Genomic DNA, 20229 nt, shown 5'->3' on the forward strand with positions numbered 1-20229 from the left:
CTGGTTGGTCGCTTACAGAGAGAAATCTTCAGGTATTTTTGAGGCAGGTAGTGCTGTCTCTGACCTACTTAGGGCCCAAATCCTGTTAGAGCACTGGGGTCCTGGTGGCAGAGCTGTTTGTTGGGGTGGTGGCGAATTGAGTATGTAAGTGCTTGCAGAAGTGGGATCTAAATCTCTCTGGATACGTGCTGGAACACAGGGTGATGGGTTTGTGCCCTCAGTGCTGTCCTGAGCCCTTGCTGGGCAGGATCTGGCCCCATCACAAACCTCTCGTGGTGATGTTTTAAAGCCACAAGGAACTGGAAGCGCTGTCAGCACGTGAGGGCAAGGCAAGCACGGACCTATGCAGGGAACTGCTGCTCCTGCCAGGCTGTGCCACCCAGGATATATTCTAATCACTGGGGTTACGTTGGGAAACGAGGCCAGCACGACGACAACACACATGGAAAACGCTGCTCTGCTGTCAAGGAAATGCTACAAAAGCACGACGGAGCGCTTAGGGAGCGGGACAGCAGCGGGGCTGCCGCGGGGGGCCGGGGGCGGCAGGCAAGTTTGCCTGGGGAGATCAAGAGGGGAAAGAAGGGCACGGCGGGGCACGGCTGGCCCAGCTGCTGCTGCACAGATATGAGTAGCTTCTTGGCAGGTTTTTTTCCTTTTTTTTTTTTTTTTAATTTATTTTCCTTCTTTACTTTTTTTTTTTTTTTTTTTTTTCTTTTTCCCTGACGTTTTCCTTCTGAAATAAAAATGTTTCAAAATTAAAACAACAAAAAAATCTTTTTATTTTCTATGATTCTTTTCCCGACGTTTTCCTTTTGAAATAAAAGTGTCTAAAAATTACTATATCTATATATTTAAAAATAATAATAATATAAGTGAGTGGTGGAGCGAGGGGCGAGCGCTGCACGCATCAGCCAGCGGGTGGAGGTCGGACCGGTGCGGGGGGCGCGGGGAATCTTTTATTTATTTTTTTAACTCTTTTCCTGACCTTTTCCTTTTGAAATAACAATAGCTAAAAATAATATATATATATATATATGTTTTTAAAAAATGATGATAATAGCAATAAGCGAGTGGCGGAGTGAGGGGTGAGCGCTGCGCGCGTCAGCCCGCGGGCGCAGGTCGGAGCGGTGCGGGGGGCGCGGGAGGGAGGTGCGGGGGGTTCGGGGCGGTGCGGGGGGCTCGGGGCGGCTCCGCGGGGCGGTGCGGGGGGTGCGGGGCCCCGCCCGGCTGCTCCGCCCGGCGTGCGCGGGGGCAGCGGCGCGCAGCGCATCCCCGGCTGGCGGGCGGCTCCGCTCGGCTCCGCGGGGCTGCGGCGCCATGGAGGCGGTGGACCAGGTCCGCGGGGTGCGGTGCGGGGCCGGGGGGGGGCGGTGCGGAGCGCGGGGCTGACCCCTTCTCTCTGCCCGCAGCTCGCCTCCGCGGGGACTTTCCGCGTGGTGAAGGAGCCGCTCGCTTTCCTCAGGGTGCTCGAGTGGGTGAGTCCCGCGTGGGGAAGGGATGGGGAGAGGTGCTTCGGTCGCGGGGGGGTCGCCGTGGTGGTGGGGAGGGGGGGGGGGCTCGGGGGGTGTCCGCAAGGTGCGCCCCGCGGAACAGGTGGGAGCCGGGCTGGGACGGGGGGTGCCGGGGTTGAGGATGGGGACCCGTCGTCCTGCGGTGGTGGGGTCGGTGGGACAGCCTGGGGGGGGGTTGTGGGTGCCCGTTATCCTTGTGCCGGGTGTAAACAAATTTTTAAGAAAAGGGGGGGGGAAAAAAAATCCTCGTTATGCGTTGAGCAAACTTGTCTCTGGGCCGAGCGGGGAAGGAGGCAGACAATTGGTTTGCGGAGCAATGTCACTGCTGGTTGCTCTGATGCTCATTCGTAGTGAAGTCTGCAGGTCAAATGACATTCATCGCCAGTAGGTCTGCGGGAGGAGAGAGCCTCCCTGCACGGAAAGTTCAGAACATGTCATGGAGGATTAATCACATTCCCCTAACGCCGACTGGCTGGGGAATTATGTAAGCCGCGTATTTTTGGGGGGCGCGTCCGTGCGCGGGTGCCTTTACCCGCACGTTGGCACCCGCTGCGCGCAGCCTGCCCGCGGGGTGCTGCTGAGGGGGAGTTTTGGCATGTGTGGGGGGCAGCTGCTCTCCCCGGAGCCAGCTGCTGGTCCCTGCACACCGCCAGCAGCTCCTCTCCATGCTGAGAGCCCCAAAGCCCCGGGTCCCGTGGCGCAGGGTGATGGGGACGTGGCGGTGCCGTGGGCTCGAGGTGGCCCTGCAGCGGGGTGACCTGTGCGTGGTGGCTACGGAGGGTGGACGAGGTCTCCAGAGCTCCTGCAAAGGCAGCTGGCGCTGCTGCTCCTGCCTCCAGCAGAAGTCGGGGTGCTGAGGGGCTGAGCACCAGACATGGTTCTGGGGGGCTTCAGCCACCCTGCAGCACTCCCTCCTGCTCGCTGTGAAAGCAAACACGAAGCAGAACGGGGAGCAAAGCTTTTTTTTTGGCAAATAGCTGCTGGGAGTGCGGTGTCTTCAATATCTTCCCACTGAAGCTGTGCTGGTGGTGGCTGGGCAGCGAGCGCTGAGGGGCACAGCCTGAGCCCTGCCAGGAAACTGTCCCACCCCCCCCAGCACGTTGGCATCTTTGAGACACTAAGTGGGAACTCTCAGGGCTCTTTTCTCGATGATTTCCTAGTTCTGTAACTTTTTCCAGCAGCTGAATATAAACCTGCCTTTGTCATGGTTGAAAACTACATGTGAAACTCTCGTGGTTGCATGTCTGTAAACACACGTGTGTCTGTACGGAACAGCTCTGACACTGTTGGCGTGGATCAGTCCCTTGGGAACGAGGAAGGAGGACACAGAGTGCATTACAACTTAAGATGGTCTCAGAAATTACTCTTTCCCCCCTTTTGAAATGTATCTGTGAGTAGAATTAAGTGCATCTTAGTGCAAGGAGTGTGTAAGACTGTATCTAGCTATATACTCGGTAGGCTTTTTGGGTTACACAAATTCCAGTTCTCTTCACTTCCTCGTGCTGCTCCCATCATCCTTCCCCTCTAACCATGCCCACCGACTGCCATTCAACTCTCCCCACCATCTCAGGTCTCAAATAAGTGGCCATCTTTTCCTCAAACTCCTTTCTTTTTAATTTTCAGCCTAATTGCCATTTTAAACTTTAAAAAAGCTCCAGCAGATTCTGTGGCAGCTTTCACATCCCCCAGCAGCCTTGCAGCCTTCAGTGCACTTGATCAGAACAGTCAAATTACACCGCTAATTGCTGAATTTACAGCTGTTTCATTTCGGGTGTTAAATGATGTGTGAGTGGGGTTTTTATGCAGAAAGTGCTGGTGACAGAGGAATTTATTAAACCTGCTCTTGTTAACGCTGATGAGTTTCTCGGAGGTTCGCAGTAATCACCTATCAGAAGGTGTGACCGGTGCCATGCGAGTGACGTGACAGCTGAATCATAACTCAGCTTTACATGGAGTTTTGGGATCTGGGAAAGCAACAGCGAGTGATTGTAACATTGCCTTCTTCTGGCTTATTTACCATCTCAGAGGGAGGTGTTAACTCGTGCTTTTGGAAAACTTGCGTTTTTTTTCATCGCATTTCCCAGAAAGCCAGGTTTTTGATTTCTAGTGTGAAATCAAGCAGGTAGGACCCAGGAGTGGGGAAAGCCCTTTCTACGGTCTAAGAAGGAGGAAAACTGGCACTTCTCCCCTCTTTGTGTGCTGTAGCCCCCGTGCTACTCGTGGCACCTCTGAGCACCTCCCACCTGGGTCCTAAGTCGCATTTGGAGAGAAGCAAAGCTCATGGCCCAGCTGGAGACGCACTGATTCCGGGCGTTGGGTCATGGCATGGGGAGGGTTACAGCACAGGTGGCAGGGCTCCTCGGACTTCCTTGATGATTTCCTGGGTCTTCCTCGGAAAGGCTGGTGGCCTGGAGGTGGTGTGGACCAAAAATGTCCTCAGCTGGTCCAAGCAGTCCCATCTTGAACGTGTGCTTTTGGGCAATTTGGGTAGGCCCATGGAGGAAGTGGCTCAGGGGTCCACGTGTCTTGTTATTAAACCTCTCATACGCCAACTCCAGGAGCACCGTTGTACAAGCAAGTGCAAATATTTGCAGATCTGGAGACAACTGGGGTGGCTGTAGGCTTCTCAGGTGTGAAAGCGTGACTGCTGCAGGAGCAATCTGTTGGTGTGCGAGTTGCAGCTTCCGTGCAGTCACAGACTGGTATCTTGAGGAGCAGGGACTCGGTCAGGCCTTTGTCAGGCTTCTGTTCTGATTATCACCCAGAGAGAAGATGCTGAAATAGAGCTGAGTCTTCTGAATATTCATGGTACAGTAATATGTTTACGTTTGTATTTCTCATGTACATTGTACATTGTAATCTTATTTCCAGCCAAGAAATTGCATTTAGAAGCCACGTAGAGACAATGTTGGCTCAGGCCCAGGAAAGGTTAAAAAAAGGGGGGGGGGACTTGTAACAATTAAGCCTCAGAGTTGCATTTTTTTTTTTAAATCCAGAGCTCTACCATGGTGATAGTGTACTTACAGCACACAGATCACAGTTCTGGAGTTGGAAAATTGCGCACAGCTGTACAAGATAGGCTCAGGGCGTTTCCAGTTTTGAGTCAACTCTTGCTTCATGGCACGTGTTGGGGGCAGAAGAAAACAGTTTAAGAGCAAAATTTATTCTTCCTCCCCGTCGTTTCCTTGTCTCACATGAAGACCCATGGAATAACAGACAAGGATATACTGCTGAGTTTATTTCATGGCTATCTACTGTGGCACTACAGTCCTTTGTGACCAGTTGCAATGCCGTAGACACTATTAAAGCTCCACTTGAGAAATGACTCCCCTATATGTGTATCTGACAGTAATGAGAAAGGAAAGATGAAAGAGAAGAAATATGTTCATCTCCCTGCATTAATTTCCATCATGTAGATATCTGGATGTGCTTAGGTTGCTTTTATTGGGTCCGTGAAAAGTAAGTAAGAAAAGCAAGTTTATCAAGCATGTTATATTTGTCCCACAGTTGTTGCCTCTCTGGAGCCCTACTAAAGCAAATCAGCTGAAAAGCAGGGCGTTGTGCATCTGCAATGTGACATCTATATGACGTACTTCTTACACCTGCAAAAAATGTTACCTGCAAAAAATGTTTTTTGTAAATATGGGTACTTTCAATCGTTAGGCTGAGGTTTTTAAGGACTTTCCTTCACAGTGACTTGCCACAAACAACTCCATTCCTGTGGATGCAAAACAGCCCGGCATTTGTCCAGTGACCACATAAAATACCAGGAGCTGCGGTGATGTCCGTAACGCATTTCCCTGTAATCCTTGATAAGTAGCAGAGGTGCAGAGCCTGCACTGTTCTGCAAGTGGAGGGGCACTGGCATAGCCCTGGTGGCTCTGCAGGTGCTTTACAACTCATCACAAGCTCCTTGCTCTGGGCAGGAGCTGACCACCGCCAGCCTGGAGCCCTGCCCAGGCATGGGCACAGCTGAGGGGGTATTTGGGGCACAAAGACCATACAAGGAGCTCTGCCTAAGCCAGCCCTGCTTTTATTGGGGCAAATGGGAGACATTTGTGTTGCAGGACAAGCCCTATGGATGCATTCACAAGAGTGAATCATGCGCGCCCTCTGCTCTGGTTGCTTACAGGACTGTCCTTCTGCTGCGCCCCTTTCACATCGGTGTGTATGTACCTGGGAGCAGTTCTATATCCGTGGTTTTCATCTACCGGTGGTGTAGCAGTCTGAAAAGCACTGCTGGGGCTTTTCTTCATAGGTCAAGTTGGATGTGGACATTAAGCAGTTTAACAAACCCGAATCTGTGCGAGGAGTTGTTTCAATTCTCGCTTTGTGCAGAAAAAAAAAAATACATTCCAGTCTTTGCATGACTGTAGGTACTCACCACACATGATTCTTCATGGGATGTACCAAAGGTTTTCAAAGCAGTGCCTGGCATTTGGACAACAAATCCCCATTCAGCTCTGATGGAAACCGGACAAGTGAAATGCCAATGTGGTTTCAAAACTCTGTGTGTACATGGACCAAGCTGACCTGGCTTTGCTTCCTTGCCTTTGCGATGAGATCACTTGACTTGGGAGATGGGAAGAAGGTCAGGCTGTTATCACCTTGGCAAGAGTCAAACTCACTTTGTCTGTACTGCCTCTGAAAGGTTAGCACCCTTGCCTTGCAAACAGATGCGAACTTGGAAGGCAAAGGGTCTCTCAGTCTTGAAAGACAGATAATAAGTCTTGTCTTTTGTTCTACTGCTGATTGCTCGTCTGGCCGTGGAGCACTTTTGTTGGATTATATTTGCATGCATATGAATGGACTGAAGTAGATGCACGCTTCCAAGTGTGTCCTGGAAAAACCTAGAGATCTTGGTGATGAAAGTGAATGGGGGGAACAAGGTGACTCTTGCACAAGGCATTCATGATAGTAATTTGCTCTGTAAAGTGTGCTATGGGCCTAAGATATATTAAAGTTGTTTGAGCCTCTTCATCAAATTTGCTTGTGCTTGCTTGGTTTTTGCTCAACCAGAAGGCTGCTGTCTGGCATGGGCAGAGAGTGATCCGTGAGGAGTACTGTTGGTGATGGAGCAGGGCAATCCTGCTAGAGCCTAATGCTCCTTGTAGATGCAAGGCTGGAAGATTGGAGTGTTTGATCTTCCCTGCCCTTGTTTTAAGAGAAAAGACTTAATAACAATAATATCTTTTTATTGTTGAAAATTTGATGTTGCTTATGCTCATGCAACACCAGGACCAGACTGTGCATTCTGTATTGGGTCTGTCCATCTCCATGTGTAGGATACACAAAAATATTAAATAAATAAAAAAGATTGGTTTTTGGAAGTCTTCCTTGAAAAGCAGGTTGTTTTTGCAAACCTGGCCCAGTTCCTATCTCACAGACCTTGTATGTAGAGTGTCAGGTCAATAAAACGTGCTACTTAATCAAAAAACTGTAAACCCATTTCTATGGTATTTTAACGTTAGAAAGGTAATTACTGTGTAACTAACCCTTCTCTGTTAAGCTGTCATTAATTGGATGACTTCTTATAGGCAGCTTAGCATAATGCATGCAAAATACACTGTGGTTCAGTAAGGACAAAACCTGCCGCTTCGAAACAAGGGCGTGTGAGCGTCCGACAGCAGTGAGCCCTGCAAAGAGGCTCTGGTGGGCCCCGGAACTGGGCATACAACTTCTGGGCATGTACCAGGACACCACTGCTCTGCAGGCAGCAAGCTCTGTTGGAGAAGTTATTTTAATTAGGAAGAACTGGGAGGTAGATTTTGCCATTAGACATCAGGCTCTGTTGCACATGGCATTTCACAAACGTGAAATTTAGGAAAGATCTGGGAAGTTTTTGCTGCAGACAGATGTGAGAGCGTATGTCACTGTCAGTGGGACTGGGGCAGAGGCAGCAGAAGCTCTCACAGTTTCTGCATGGTGTTTTACCTTGTGGTCCTAAAGTCTCAGCTCCTGGGAGTCTTGTGATTCGGGAACCTTTGGCTCAGACAAGCCATATGCTGCCATATGGTAGCAGGAGAGAGATGGGAGCCCTAAAGACTGCAAACTCGGAAGACAAGTGGAGGAGCAGGAAATCTGTTCTGTGATCCCGCGTTTGTGCAGACTGCAGAGCTGGCCCTTCTGCACGCTGCTCACATGGATGTTTGTGTGCATAGATCCCATCGGAAACTGGGAATCGTGCTGATCTTGTATCTGGAAGTTGTTTTTAAAATGGTACAGATGCTGGTACAGGCAAGGAGGGAAGGAGAAAATGTCAGTAAAGCCTGACCACATTGGAAATAAATAGTATCTTTCATTCAAGATGTGCCTAACGTTTCCATTTGAGCTCATGTTATAATCATGGAAGTAACGATTATAAAAGGTCACCCAAGTATTTGTTTAAATCTTGATAATTCTCAGGCAGGTCAAGCCCAAACGTAGTGGGACCGGGCACGTAAGAGTTATATTGGGTTAGCACTTGTGGTCGAGGAGCTGCGCTCAAGGAAGCAGGAGTTTTTGGAGTTAGAAAGAAATCCGAGTGAAACTGGTAAAATCTCCTTATGGTAAGCCACCTTCTTGATGGCAGAATCAGATGGTATTATCTGCGTGTGGCTGCTCAAAGTATTAGGAATAGAAGATGAGGAGAGAGACTCATTAATGCTAAATTTGATTATATATGCAAACCAGGTTTCTGTGAAAGGAAGAACAAAAATGATCTGACTTTCAAACTAGCAAGAAGATGCACGGAGATAGAGGGCTGTGCCATTAGACATACACAGTTAAAGGCTCCTTGCCAATTTTTATGAGGGAGATGTTTCAGTCATCACTCCTGTAAATCAGCATCTGCATAATTGGAGCCCCGGGTAAAAGCCCTGCCTGTTGCCATCTCCGGATCCAAATGTTGCAGGCAAGGAGGAACGTGCTTGCGATAAACAGCTTCCATCCTTTGGATCCTGTGGTCCCCATGTGAGCCTGAGCTCGTGGCTCCACGCGTGGTCCCCAGGGGCAGGAGTCTTCCTGATGACGGCCCAAAACCTGTACCCAGGGAACCCCCTCCTGCTGTGGGACGAGGGGTGCAGAAGGGTGATGCTGAGCTCCGCGAGCGCTGGCCATGAAGGGCAGAGCACCGCACCTGTACCAGCTTTCTCCTTTGGCACCAAATAAAAGCGGTTACATGTTTTATGGTCGTGGGATACCCAGTGGAGAACAGCACTGGGCCATCTGTCCGTCTGGCCAGCATCTGGCCAGAGGGCTCTTAAAGGCTGTGACTCTTGGGGGGGGGGGGGTCCACAACGTGCTGCAAAGAACGTTGCGGGAAGGAACATAAGGGTGGAGGTGCTGCTTTTAAAGTGTTTGTTCGAAGTGACATATGTACTGCAAAGTGTGACATAGTTGCTAAGGTGACAGCTTGCTTTCTTTTTGGCAAAAGCAAGGGAATACCGAATATAGACAAACTGCCATTGTTTAATTCGCACAGTTTTTATCTTTTGGCAGAAACTTCTCAGGTTTGTCTTTGGAAACAATGTTTTTCCCATTCAGAATACCTCACCGCTCAGCTGGAAAAGCTAATATTGCTGCCTGTTCTTAAGAAAATGCTTAGGTAATGTAAAATGATGGATTTTTCAACGGTTCTAACTGCAGACACAAATTATGACATTAAAAGGGTTCGGTAATAGCGTTCAGTATTAGGGAACATTTCCAGAAGAGAAATCCAGAAGATTTTTGCGTGTTCTACTTGTATATTTTAGCTAATTGCTCAGAACTGAGCTCAGACACCCAGAGAGGTGAGAACTCCTGGCGGCCACGCTCGGAGGCTGTGGCTGTGATGGGAAGGAGCGATCCCACGCTGGACAGCTCGGGTACTGCCAGCACCGAATGTTTCTATAATATTGTCAGGGGAGAAAGCTCAGCAGAGGGTTAGACTAACGTGGGCCCGAGAGACAGGGGCTCTCCAGAGCAGCAGCCATCTGCAGTGGGAGGCAGCGTTGTAGTCCTCAGAGCAGAAAGTGCTCACGAGCCTCATGCCAGCTTCAGTCCTGAAGCAGTGGGGAAGGTGCGCGGTGCAAGGAGACTGCCTGGGAAAGGCTGCAGCACTGCGCCTATCGCCCTTTTTTGTTACACCTTTCCTTCCTCTGCGATGTTCTGACGGATGGAGAAGCGTTGCTGCGAGCAAGCTGTTCAGTCTGTGCCCCTGCCAAGACGCCGTAGCACCTGGGAGAGGGTTGCGTCGGAGGCGGCGCCTGCGGGAGCTTGTGCCGTGGGGAGCAGAGTGTGCAGCAGCCAGGGGCTTGTTGGAGAAACTGGGGGAGCTCTGGGGCTGCCCAGCCTCTGCTTAGAGGTGCCATCACACAGCAGAACTCTGGGGGGGTATTGTCAGAGTCAGAGATCACAGCACCCTGTATAGAGGGACTGGGGACACCTCTTTGCTAAGGTCCCAGCGGGCATCCTAGGCACCGAGGAGACAGTCTCCCATGCCTCTGTGTTAAGGAAGCAGGCAAAAAACTGTGGAGCAGGAAGATTTCAATAACGTGTTATAAACGTTCAGATGGGTGTACAGTCCCGGAGCCAGCCACTGTCAGAAATAAATCTGATTTGACTGTCCTGCAGAACTCCCGGCCTGTCAACTTGATCCTTATTCCACGAGAAGTACCCGCTGCAAGCGGCCTGGCTGAATGTTCTCTGGAAGTGCACAGGAACCCAAAGTACCAAGGGTGAAATTCTGCTCAGAAGGTCTCTGAAAGCAGTGCTGCCTAACAGCTGTGTGGTCACTGCTACCTCAGCGGCTGACTTAGAGTAGCAGCACTTCAGCAGCTCTCTGAATTTCAAGAAGAATTTTGTGTCTGTCCTCAGACTTCACCTTAGATGTTCATGTTCTGCCCTCTTGCGTCATTCCTCGGGTGATGAAAATGCAAAGTATCTTTGGTTTGAAGTGTTAAGCCTCAGCTCAAACCCTTTGGTTGGGTGCTGGTGTTGGAGCCCCATGTGCGGCATTGTATGTGCTGATCTTCCTGATGCTAGGGGAAAAGCCTCTCTGGCACCAGAAATGACACGATAGAAGTAGCAAACCCATCATTGCTGAGTTCCCAAAACCAAGGAGATGCCTGGCCTCTTGGTTCAGCCTGCCTTTGGGGGAAGCTGGCACGTGAGCTGTATTACGGTCCATGGCTGCCTTCAGCATCCAAGTCAAAATGCTCCAGGATTCAAGCAAATATCTCAATTTCAAGCAAATTCTCAAGCAAACTTGAGCCTTGCATGAAGTGTTTTCAGAGTGATCTTCTCCCTGTGTGTCTGCTGGGGGTATGCTCAAAGTAAAACAAAAAGGAAAAAAAAAAAAAAAAGCAGGTAGCTGCTTCCCCTGCTACTCCTCGTGCAGATGCACGCGAAGAAGTGCCACTGCTCTGCATCATTTTCTTCATCCCCCCCCCCCGCCTTGAAACAGTTTTCCTATGGAGCTGGCTCTGGGAGCGATTGAACAGGGCAAGGTCACAGCTCCTGAGGACTCCACAGGGGAGTTACAGCCGTGTATGTATTATGGACTGCACGGTGGGCTTAGGTTTGATCCTGGAAATTGCCTTATTACCACAAAGTGCGTTCACTTGCATAATTATCCTTTAGAGTGGAGCAGTTTCTCTGGGTGCTTTCTCTGAAATTGTGCTTCAAAACCTCTCCCCACCAAACCACAGTGAGCAGAAGATTCCCCTCCCCACCACATCCCATGGCCAGAAGCCCGCAGAGCTCTGCTGGTTGCCATCTCCAAGGGCAGCTGGCGTGCTGGAGTGGAATTAGGTCCCGCTTTGCAAGAACACGCCTGCCAAAAAAATTAAACAATGGATGCCTTCCTGTTTAATTTTAACATTTTAATTAAATTCTGTGCTGCTGTGTGCCTTTGATCTCACCAAGCTGATATGCACAGTGTCTTTTGTTGTGTCCTAGCAGCGTTTTATTCTAATCTTGCACGCAGATGCAGGAATGCATTTGAGTATGAATAAAAGTGCAAAAGCTGCATGCTGTCAAGTAGCGAGTGCATCCCAAACAGACTTTGCCAACTGGTGACCAAAGGCACATGGACCAAGAGATTATTCGGCAATATTTTAGTGATGTCTCAGTAGAGCTTCTTTTTAAATGTAGTCTCTCCCTTTTTTTTATCTACTGTGAATGGTACGGTGAGAAGAATGTCATGGGTGGAATTATCCACTGAAAGATTTGAGGCTGAGAGTGGTTCATTGCAAAAGAGAATCAGCTTCAAGCGGGGTAATTAATAAAAATTAATAAAGTTTGATCCCTCCGTCAGAGCAGAAGCAAGGCAGCGCTGCCTTCCCTGTGCTCAGGGCATGTTCATTGACTCGTCTCAGCCAACTGCACAGTGCGAGAGTGTTTGGCAGGCTGCTGCTTCTCCATACAGAAACACAAAACGTGCATACCGAGCGGCACGTGGCCAAGCAGCCCCGCTGTGGCTGGTCTTAAACGCGTGGCAAAGCCCTCAAATAAAGACGTGGTTACACGTTGCTTCCTCTGCGCTGCTAGTGACTGGGCTTTGGTGATGACAGGAGGTAAGTGAGGTAGGAGCATGCAATGCTTTCGTGGCAAAGGTATCGAAGTAAGCTTTCTCCTGTTCTGTAGCTTGGGGCTGGTGACTGAGGAGCTGTGGAGTATTTGGCCTTTGTGATTCGGGCCATACCTAGGTGTCAGGGAAGCAGCGGTCATCGCTGCATCAAAGAGTTGTTGGTTGAGCTGGTTGGAGAAAGGAACTTCATTTCATGGGGGGACAGTAATTTTTTATGTAAGTTTCCATTGGAATCTTGGGCTTTCTAGTGAGATAGTGAATGAAGAAATATTGTTGCCAGAAGCTACAATATTTCAGCTTAGAATAATTCCATTAAGAAGCAGCAGCCAGGTTGTGTTCTCCTCCTCCTCCTGTCTGCAGCCCACTGCGATGTGCCAGGCTCGCTCCTGGTGCTGCACCATGTCCAGCATGGCCTCATGCTCCCAAGCCCTTTGCATTGGGACTTGCAAAGGAGAGTTGACATTTTTGGAGCAAAGACAACAACTTTTTTGTAAAAAGGTAAGTGTAAATGCAGAAAACGGCTTTGGTGGAAAACTTTCAGCTGGCAAGCACTGAATTTTTAGACAGTGTGCATATTGGTGCTGTAGTTTATGCTTCTGTTTTGTGCTTAGCCCCCTTTTTTGATCAAAAATGAAGTTTTTCAGAGCTGCACCGTGTCTGGCAGCCCTGCTTCTTTTGCACCTTGTCTCCCTGGGTGCGCACGCTGCCGTCGCAGCCTGTCGTGTGTAGCAGGCGGCTGTGCGGAGGGGTGCCCATCCTAGCACGAGATCCATCCGTGCCTGCCCAGGTTGCGAGGCCCTGGCAGGCAGCAGAGGCTGGCTTCACTGCGGCTGACGTATCAACATATGCAGGGGACGCGGGGTGGGCGCAGCAGAAGGTCGCCCGCTGCCGCCGAGCACGGTGCCACGGTGCTGTGAAAATCAGCTCCTTGCCTGTGGTGCTCTGCGGCTGGATCAATGCACACCCCACTGCAGGGACCAAGTGCTGGCAGAGGTTGTTATTTTTGTTTTTGTTTTTGCTTTTTCTCATCCCCTCCATCATGGTTTTCACAGCAGAACGGCAGCAACAGGAGACCGAGGAGGGGCTCGGAGCAGAACCGCGCCAGCACAGCTTGTGCTGCTGAACAGCGAAACGGAGAAGCTCTTTCTGCCACAGCATCAAAATGCTTTGCTCTTTTATACAACTGCTTTTCCATCTTTTTGTTTCTGTGCTCATTAGCACTGGCCACCGTGGATGTTGTATGGGCTGCTAATGCAGCTGAACAGGCTCTGACAAAGCTAACAAATATTTTTTTGCGCAGCTTAGTGCCCAAAAAGTAGTGACTCAGCAATGATCCAACATCCCTCATGGGACGAACAGTTCCCAGCTATTTCCAACTCGCAATAAAATCTGCGTGTTACGGGGCTGTCGGGAGGCAGGGCTCCAAGTACCCCACATCTGTACCACTCCTGCACAGAGAGATTGCTAAGCAAGTACTGGGTGTTAGGACAAGAGTACTCTCTTAAAAGAGATTTTCTGGGGATTTTTACACTCCATCCCGTGATGCGCTTTGGGATGCATTCAGCTTTCTCTTCTGAATAGGGCTCCAGATGATGGAAATAAATTATCATAAATTAGAATAGATTGCACTCTTCAGCATCTCTACATCTGTCATTATGTTTCTTTAACAGTTCAGTTTAACATTTATACACACTCTGACAGCAGCTACTGGTGTGTATGCTATAAATATTGGCTTGCAGAAGACATTAATGGAGTTTAGGTAAACGTTTGATGACGCTGAGATTCAGTTCCATATGGTGGCACGCAGCAAAATCAAATGCAACGCACCATGTATAGCGCTCCTGTGTGCCGTAGGCACTGGCCTCCTGGCATGTTATCGGTGTACCGTGCTACCAAGAAATGCAGGTGCCCTCAAAGAGTTTCCTGCAGTCTGTTCTGTTGTTTACCACCTGTATTATTTGTGATGTTTGAAGCCAGCACGTGGCATGTACGGATGGGAAGGGCCCAGGGAAAAGCGATGTCACCAAAACAGCAGGCAGGAATTAGGTGAGGAGCTGCAGGAGTGCTCTGCTTTGAACGTGTGAGAAGAAAACCCACGAGATTTTTCTGGCCAAGATGCTATTTTATTAGTATCCAAGCAAGTCCCAGAGGCAGGGCAAAATCTTTGCATGTTGGTTGGTCATAGTTGCTAAAACACTCTCTGAACAAAACTGTCCCCAAAACCACATGTGACTGGGGAGTCTGACTTGCATCCCGCTGCCTGATGAGAAGACGTAGCTGAGACCATCGTGGCAAAAATTAGAGAGAAATATATTCTGGGCTCTCTGATGTTCCTTGCCATCATTCAACAGAATTAGAATGTCTCCAGCAACTTTTTTTTTTTCTCCTCTAATTGCACCACCTTGATTAGTGCAGCCTGATGATGTGGCTGCCTTCTCCGCAGCATTTCTCTGATTTCTCCCTCTTTGGAGCTCCAAGGGTACAACGCGTTTCGTTCGGCTCCGCGCCGCGGAGGGGCAGCTGGGGCAGAGGAGCTGGGCAGCCCAGATGTGGGGCCCTGGGAAGCATCTGGCCTGGGCTGGCCCCGGGCACAGCTGCCCCAGTGTAATGCAATGTAAGTAACGGAGTGACCGTAATGTACGGGCTGGCTTAGAGCAGGGCAATCTGCAGAGTGCTCTTCACACTGTAAATTGCTGAAGGTCTTCATGATGCCAGTGAATTAAAAATCCGCGGAGAAAAAAACCCTGCAGTGCTGTAAGTTCAAGACACTTTTAAAAGCCGCTGGTGGGGAGGGGAAGAGATAACTTATCTCAATGGAAATGTATTTAAATTCCGTCTCTGGCAGAGCACTGGGTTATTGCAAAGAAAACCGTGCTCCCTGGCACTCAGCTGCAGAAATTGTTGTATAGACCAAATGGGTAATGTGGTAACGCTAGCCCTTGTGATCAGAATCGTTAGTGAATTTTTCAGGCCCTTGCAGGTTGTTTCTTTTAAAAGCAGCTGCTTCAGGTGTTTTGGCAAGGCACTGGTGTTTATTTGCATGGGCAGTTTGGAGGGGCCTTGTGTGCTCCTGAGCCCCGTGAGGGGCGCTGCCTCTCCCCCTCCTGGCTGGGCAGAGAGCCCTTTCTCACAATTTCTCAAATTTCCAGTTTTTGTCACTGTTCTGACTGGCTGTGTTGTTGTTCTGCCTCAACTTTCCTGTTCTTGCTGCCTCCTGCAGAAAGAAATGTGTTCACAAAACCATTAGCAAAAAAACTCTTCCCTGACAAAGTAAAATCTTGCCTGTGATTTTCCTCTAGGCAGCCAGTTGTGTCTGTCGGAGCTTGAGGCTTGTGTTTGTCTCTTGAATGATGCTGTAAAGTAACTAAATTGTATTTAAAGAAAGGCACTGTTTACATTTGCCTGCTCTTAAAGACGTTTTATCCTGAACATGATTTCACAGTGAGCCTTGCTCCAGCGGGAACCCAATCAGCCCTCTCTGAGCTGAAGGAGAACCTGGACTCCAGGGAGTATTTCAAAGCCCTGAATCCCTCTTTTATTCCTGTTCCTTGTGTTTCTTTTTGGGGACTTTAGGCTCTCTGAGGCCAGCAGTAAGACTTGTAATTTCAGACCAGAGGCTCTGGGTGCAGCTATGGCAGGCAAAGGTTTCTCTATGATGTCCTCATACAAGCACGGTGAATTTGAGAAGGGATGTGCAGCAACAGGATGTTCATGGGAACAAGCCACGTGGGTGCATGCATCTTGAGAATATCTCCTTTAATGGGTTATTTAATTACTTTGTTTTATTTAGCTCTGATCTAGACTGTAAAGATACTCTTGTGTGAAAGGAGAGAAAGGAACCCTTATTCTGGCTGGATTTTTTGTTTGTTTTCAAATATGCATGGTGTTCCCATGGAAAATGGGTTGATGTGCTTCTTCAAATCTGCCAAATTTTAGCTTTCACATGTGACCGATGTTCCTAAATGGAGATGACCCATTCCCAGCTCCTACTGTCACCTATACCTGGCTGAAAGGCCCTTTAGGGTAGGATGGGAGAAAAGTTGCACTTCTTGCACTCAATCAGTACGAGTTCTCAGCATTTAAAAATATCACAAGTGAAAAACATGAATGTGAGTCATACAGGCAACCTAAATTTCCAAGAAAATATAAATATCAGAGAAACACATTCTTCAGATGTTTGTTCTTCCTGACAGGTAGGAAACATCCAAGGTTTCCGTTTGAAGCGTTCAGTCATCGACATCGATTCCCTGCTGTCAGAGTGACCACTGGGTACAGGAGATGCCTATTAAATGTTAATAGCTAACAATCTGCAGGAGCTAAATTAGTCACAAGGGTCTGAGTGAGCTTTGTGCGAAGGGAGAAGGCGGAGAAGGCTGTGACTTCGCTTCTTGTGGCAAGATGCTCCAGCGATCTCCGCAAATATACCTCACTTCTGTGTGGGTTGGTCCTCACTTTGGACCTGGATGCTTGTACATACCTCACTTCTGCATAGGTTGGTCCTCATTTTGGACCTGAATGCTCATACACATCTCACACAGCTGGTGCTACACCCCAGGGCAGCACATCTGCACCCTTTTTGGGGGGCAAGTGTCCAACTTGCCTCTCGGCAGCTGGGAAACCAGGATTTTGTATCATCCGGGCTTACTGGTATTTTGATGCCAGCATGTGTTAAAATGCATATGCATTTCCTTGTATTTTAACAGGATTAATATTTGTCAAGGCTATTTGATAAAAAAAATTCCAGAAAATTATTTAAAACTGAGGCATGCTGCAGAGATCAGAGAACTCTTATAAACTGTTGAGTTGGTAATGTCAAATTAGATATGAGAAAATCCTTTTCGGCTTAAATGGTGAATAGGCTTTTCTCAGAACTTTTTCCATGTTTAATATCTTCATTCATCCTACTAATAATTGTTACAGCTTTGGCTTTCCCCGTGTGTACGTGCGGGGGTGCACAACAGATACAGTTCGGGCCCTGATCCGTTCAGCCAAAGTGCACATCACTAAGGGCATCAGGGAGCCCCAGAAAACCCATCTCGGGGGTATGTTATCCTCCTGTGCATGCTGAGCCCTTCATGGACAATTTCATACTCGTATCTGAAAACCCTGCTTCTGCTGCTGTCTGAGAGAATGGAGCCCGTGAGCGCTCTTCAGTGCTGACACGTCAGCATTGTCTTCTAAGAATCCTACAGATTTGAACTAGAAATACCATTTGCGTAATATTTTGCAAGAAAGCTACCATGAGGCTCTTGAGGGGGAATTGCAAGCATTACAAATCCTGACTCTTTTTTTTTTTTTCTTCTTAACTTTTGGAGGGCCCCCTCGATAACAAGCTGCTGCGATAGCTCAGGAAGGCAGCGCGCGTCCTGCTCGCACCAGATGGGTCTCGTTTTTGCTGCCACTCGGAGTCGGCAGCGGCAGCAAATGGAGTGGAGCCTGAGGCAGTGCTTTGCTGCCTGAAGTTGGTGCCTGATGAACTACAGAGATAAAATAAGGCGAGAGTCTGCCTCCAGCTTTTCCCTTTGAGCGTGCGCTTAAGTGTTAGGTGGCCCGTGTTTGAAGAGACAACGTGAAACGTGCTTTCAAATATTTTCTTGAAGTTCTGTTAATTATTTCGTTATAATGGTGAGGAACAAAGCCGGAGAATCAATACGCCTAATTATTACATCTAAATGCAAGAGAAATTAGCCAGTGAACTCCCTCTTCTCTGGGGAGGATTAATCTTCCTATGCTCTATTTCAAATGTCTTCCAGAAAAATGAAAGGCTTATCACCTAGGAAACACGCGGCCCTAAGCGCCCAGGTCCGGCCCTTGGATTTACAGGCGGTGAGGGGACTCTTACTTAGTTGGTCTTCCAAAGCACAGAATTAGATTGTTTTGCTTGCGTTTAGCCATTGTAGTTGGAGTTTTGTGGCTGAGGGATTTGAACGACAAATGCTCGCAGTGCACACACCACAGGTAATCTGGAGATGCCTCGGCCAGCTCTGGATGCAGTGGTGGAGCTGTGTGTCCCATGGGAAGGGGATGGGCTGGGCCTGGACCTGACCCTGTCAATGGGGCATTGCTAATTAGCTGAGCTCAGCAATTAAGTGCTGTACTGGTGGGTCTATACTGCATTCAGAATGGCAGTAGATTCTGGTTCTAGCTCTTCCCTGTTGATGTGCACCAAGCCAATAACATTTCATGGTACTTTCTACTAGGTTGATCACAATAATTTTAAGATGTAAGGTGATTTCAAATGGAGTGTTAAATGAATAAATTCATTTTTATATGAAATAGGTTTAACCTCACTCCCCCAGTAAGGTCTGGTTTTCTTTAGGTTTTGTTATTTGTTGTCGTGTGTTGTTCCATTGGAAATCCAAGTCTGGAAGCACGAAGATGTGCTTGTCCAGAATATCACCACGTTCCTGCACGTGCAGATCATGCCCGGGAGAGATGGGTTAGGTTTATTCCTGCCTGAAAACTCACCTCAGTGTAAAGAAGATTCAGCTGCTAAAATATGAAGTCTAAAGAAAAAAAAAAAAAAAAAAAAAAAAAAAAAAAAAAAGGTCAGTTCCTTTGCATAACACTGGGGAAATCAGCCTTACAATTCACAAACCAAGATGACAGCTTGCTGTAGGGAAATACTTCAGTCCATCAATTATTTTGCATTTTTTGGATTGCATTACTCATGGCAGTTTATTAATTAGTTTCTGTTTTGCACTCTTCCTTAAAAGAAAAAAGATTTCAACTCATTATGTATCACCCAGTACCTTTCTCCCTTCCCAAATTACTCTCCGAATCACGGTCGGTTCCCCTCTTTCCTGGCTGTCAAGTTGATTAACTGGGCGATGCTGACTGGAGGGCATGGGATGCGCCACTGATGCACCACCTGATTATGTGGTCATGGAAACCCCCCGAGGTAAGACCTCTGTTATCAAAATAAATTGGGATTTTCTGCCAACTAATGGTTGGCGGAGCTTGCACTAATGCTAGATTCTGCAGGATGATGCACTATGGAAGCCAATTAGCCTTTGCTGTGATAAGCTCGGCTTTGATTAAGCTTTTCCAGGCTTTCTCATCGCCAGAAACATGTATTACCCATTCAACATGCAAATGCATTTGCAGTGTGTAATTACAGAATTTTCTAAAGGAGTGACCTATTTTAAACCGGGCTTTTGTTGCACACTTACTCCTTAGTTGTCCTTACCAACTCGATCACGCGGTGTAATTCAGCAAACGTAATTGACTGGTTTTAGGAGTTAAAATATCCTCTTGTTGAATGTTTTATGCTTCAAATATTGAATATAATGAAGACCACTGTGGTGGGTACGTAAGCTATCTGCAGCCACTCTGAAAGCCTTGCCCTTTGCAAGGAGCCTTTGGGAAGTAGTGGACTGGCAATGCTGCTGTCCCCAGCTTCAGCCAGTCTAGAAGTGATCTCGTCCCGATAATGCCGAGAACAAATCCTTTTTCTGTAGCTGTGGACAGGGATAACTTTTATGCTGCTGAATGTGCAGCTTGTTCCACTTGATGGGAATTCATTTATTGATCCCAACTCATTTACAGGGTGATTGTGGATGAAACAATGTAATTAAATTTGATGATGGCTGTATATCACGTCTTTAATCTTTGACACTTGGGATTTGGATTTTATGGTGTGCCTTCTGTAGGTGCTAATGGCTTGTGAAGAGCACCAAAGAGTTAATGTATTTTCACACTCCTTAGGAATACATTTTCTGTGTTACTTTCTCATGTATCGTGCTGTTAACTGAGTGACAGTATCATGTTTCTTATCCGGTCATACATATTATGATAGCTTTAGTCACTTCGTCTTCGAGATTGTATGAGCTTGTATATCTACATCTGTGTTCATATGGTGCTGCTTTTGAAAAATGTTTATGAAATGAAAATTTTGCTTCCAAACCTAACTCTGTCACAGTCGTCATGAGTAACATAAGCCTTCCTATAGGTAGATGTGTATGCTTCCTATTTGTGGTGCCTTTAGTTTATTGCCTAATTTTTTTCATATTCATAATTAGGTACTGTGGTACTATATTTGGGTCATATCATATTGGCCTGTTTAGCACTTTCTGATTGAACGGCGTTGCATATTCTCATGTCATAGCAGAAGGAAGAAATGCAGCAGCGGGCAGAGCAATGCCCCAGTCTGTACTTTCCCAATTTTAC

General features: G+C 47.9%; 1 protein-coding gene across 2 annotated transcripts in view; it reads left to right on the plus strand.

Annotated features, from left to right (window-relative positions):
* Positions 1 to 1229: 1229 nt before the first annotated feature.
* Positions 1230 to 20229, plus strand: part of SYNPR (synaptoporin) — a 92522-nt gene continuing 73522 nt past the window's right edge. The window contains exons 1-2 of one of the 2 annotated variants that reach the window (XM_040568713.1): positions 1230 to 1335; positions 1410 to 1475. In XM_040568713.1, coding sequence (XP_040424647.1) covers positions 1318 to 1335; positions 1410 to 1475 — 84 coding nt within the window. In that variant the 5' untranslated portion in view covers positions 1230 to 1317. Of the gene's footprint in view, positions 1345 to 1409; positions 1476 to 20229 lie in introns of both variants that reach the window. The other variant, XM_040568712.1, reaches the window with a different exon arrangement.

The sequence above is a fragment of the Cygnus olor genome, chromosome 10 (genome assembly GCF_009769625.2).
Source record: "Cygnus olor isolate bCygOlo1 chromosome 10, bCygOlo1.pri.v2, whole genome shotgun sequence".
In the NCBI taxonomy this organism is placed as follows: domain Eukaryota; kingdom Metazoa; phylum Chordata; class Aves; order Anseriformes; family Anatidae; genus Cygnus; species Cygnus olor.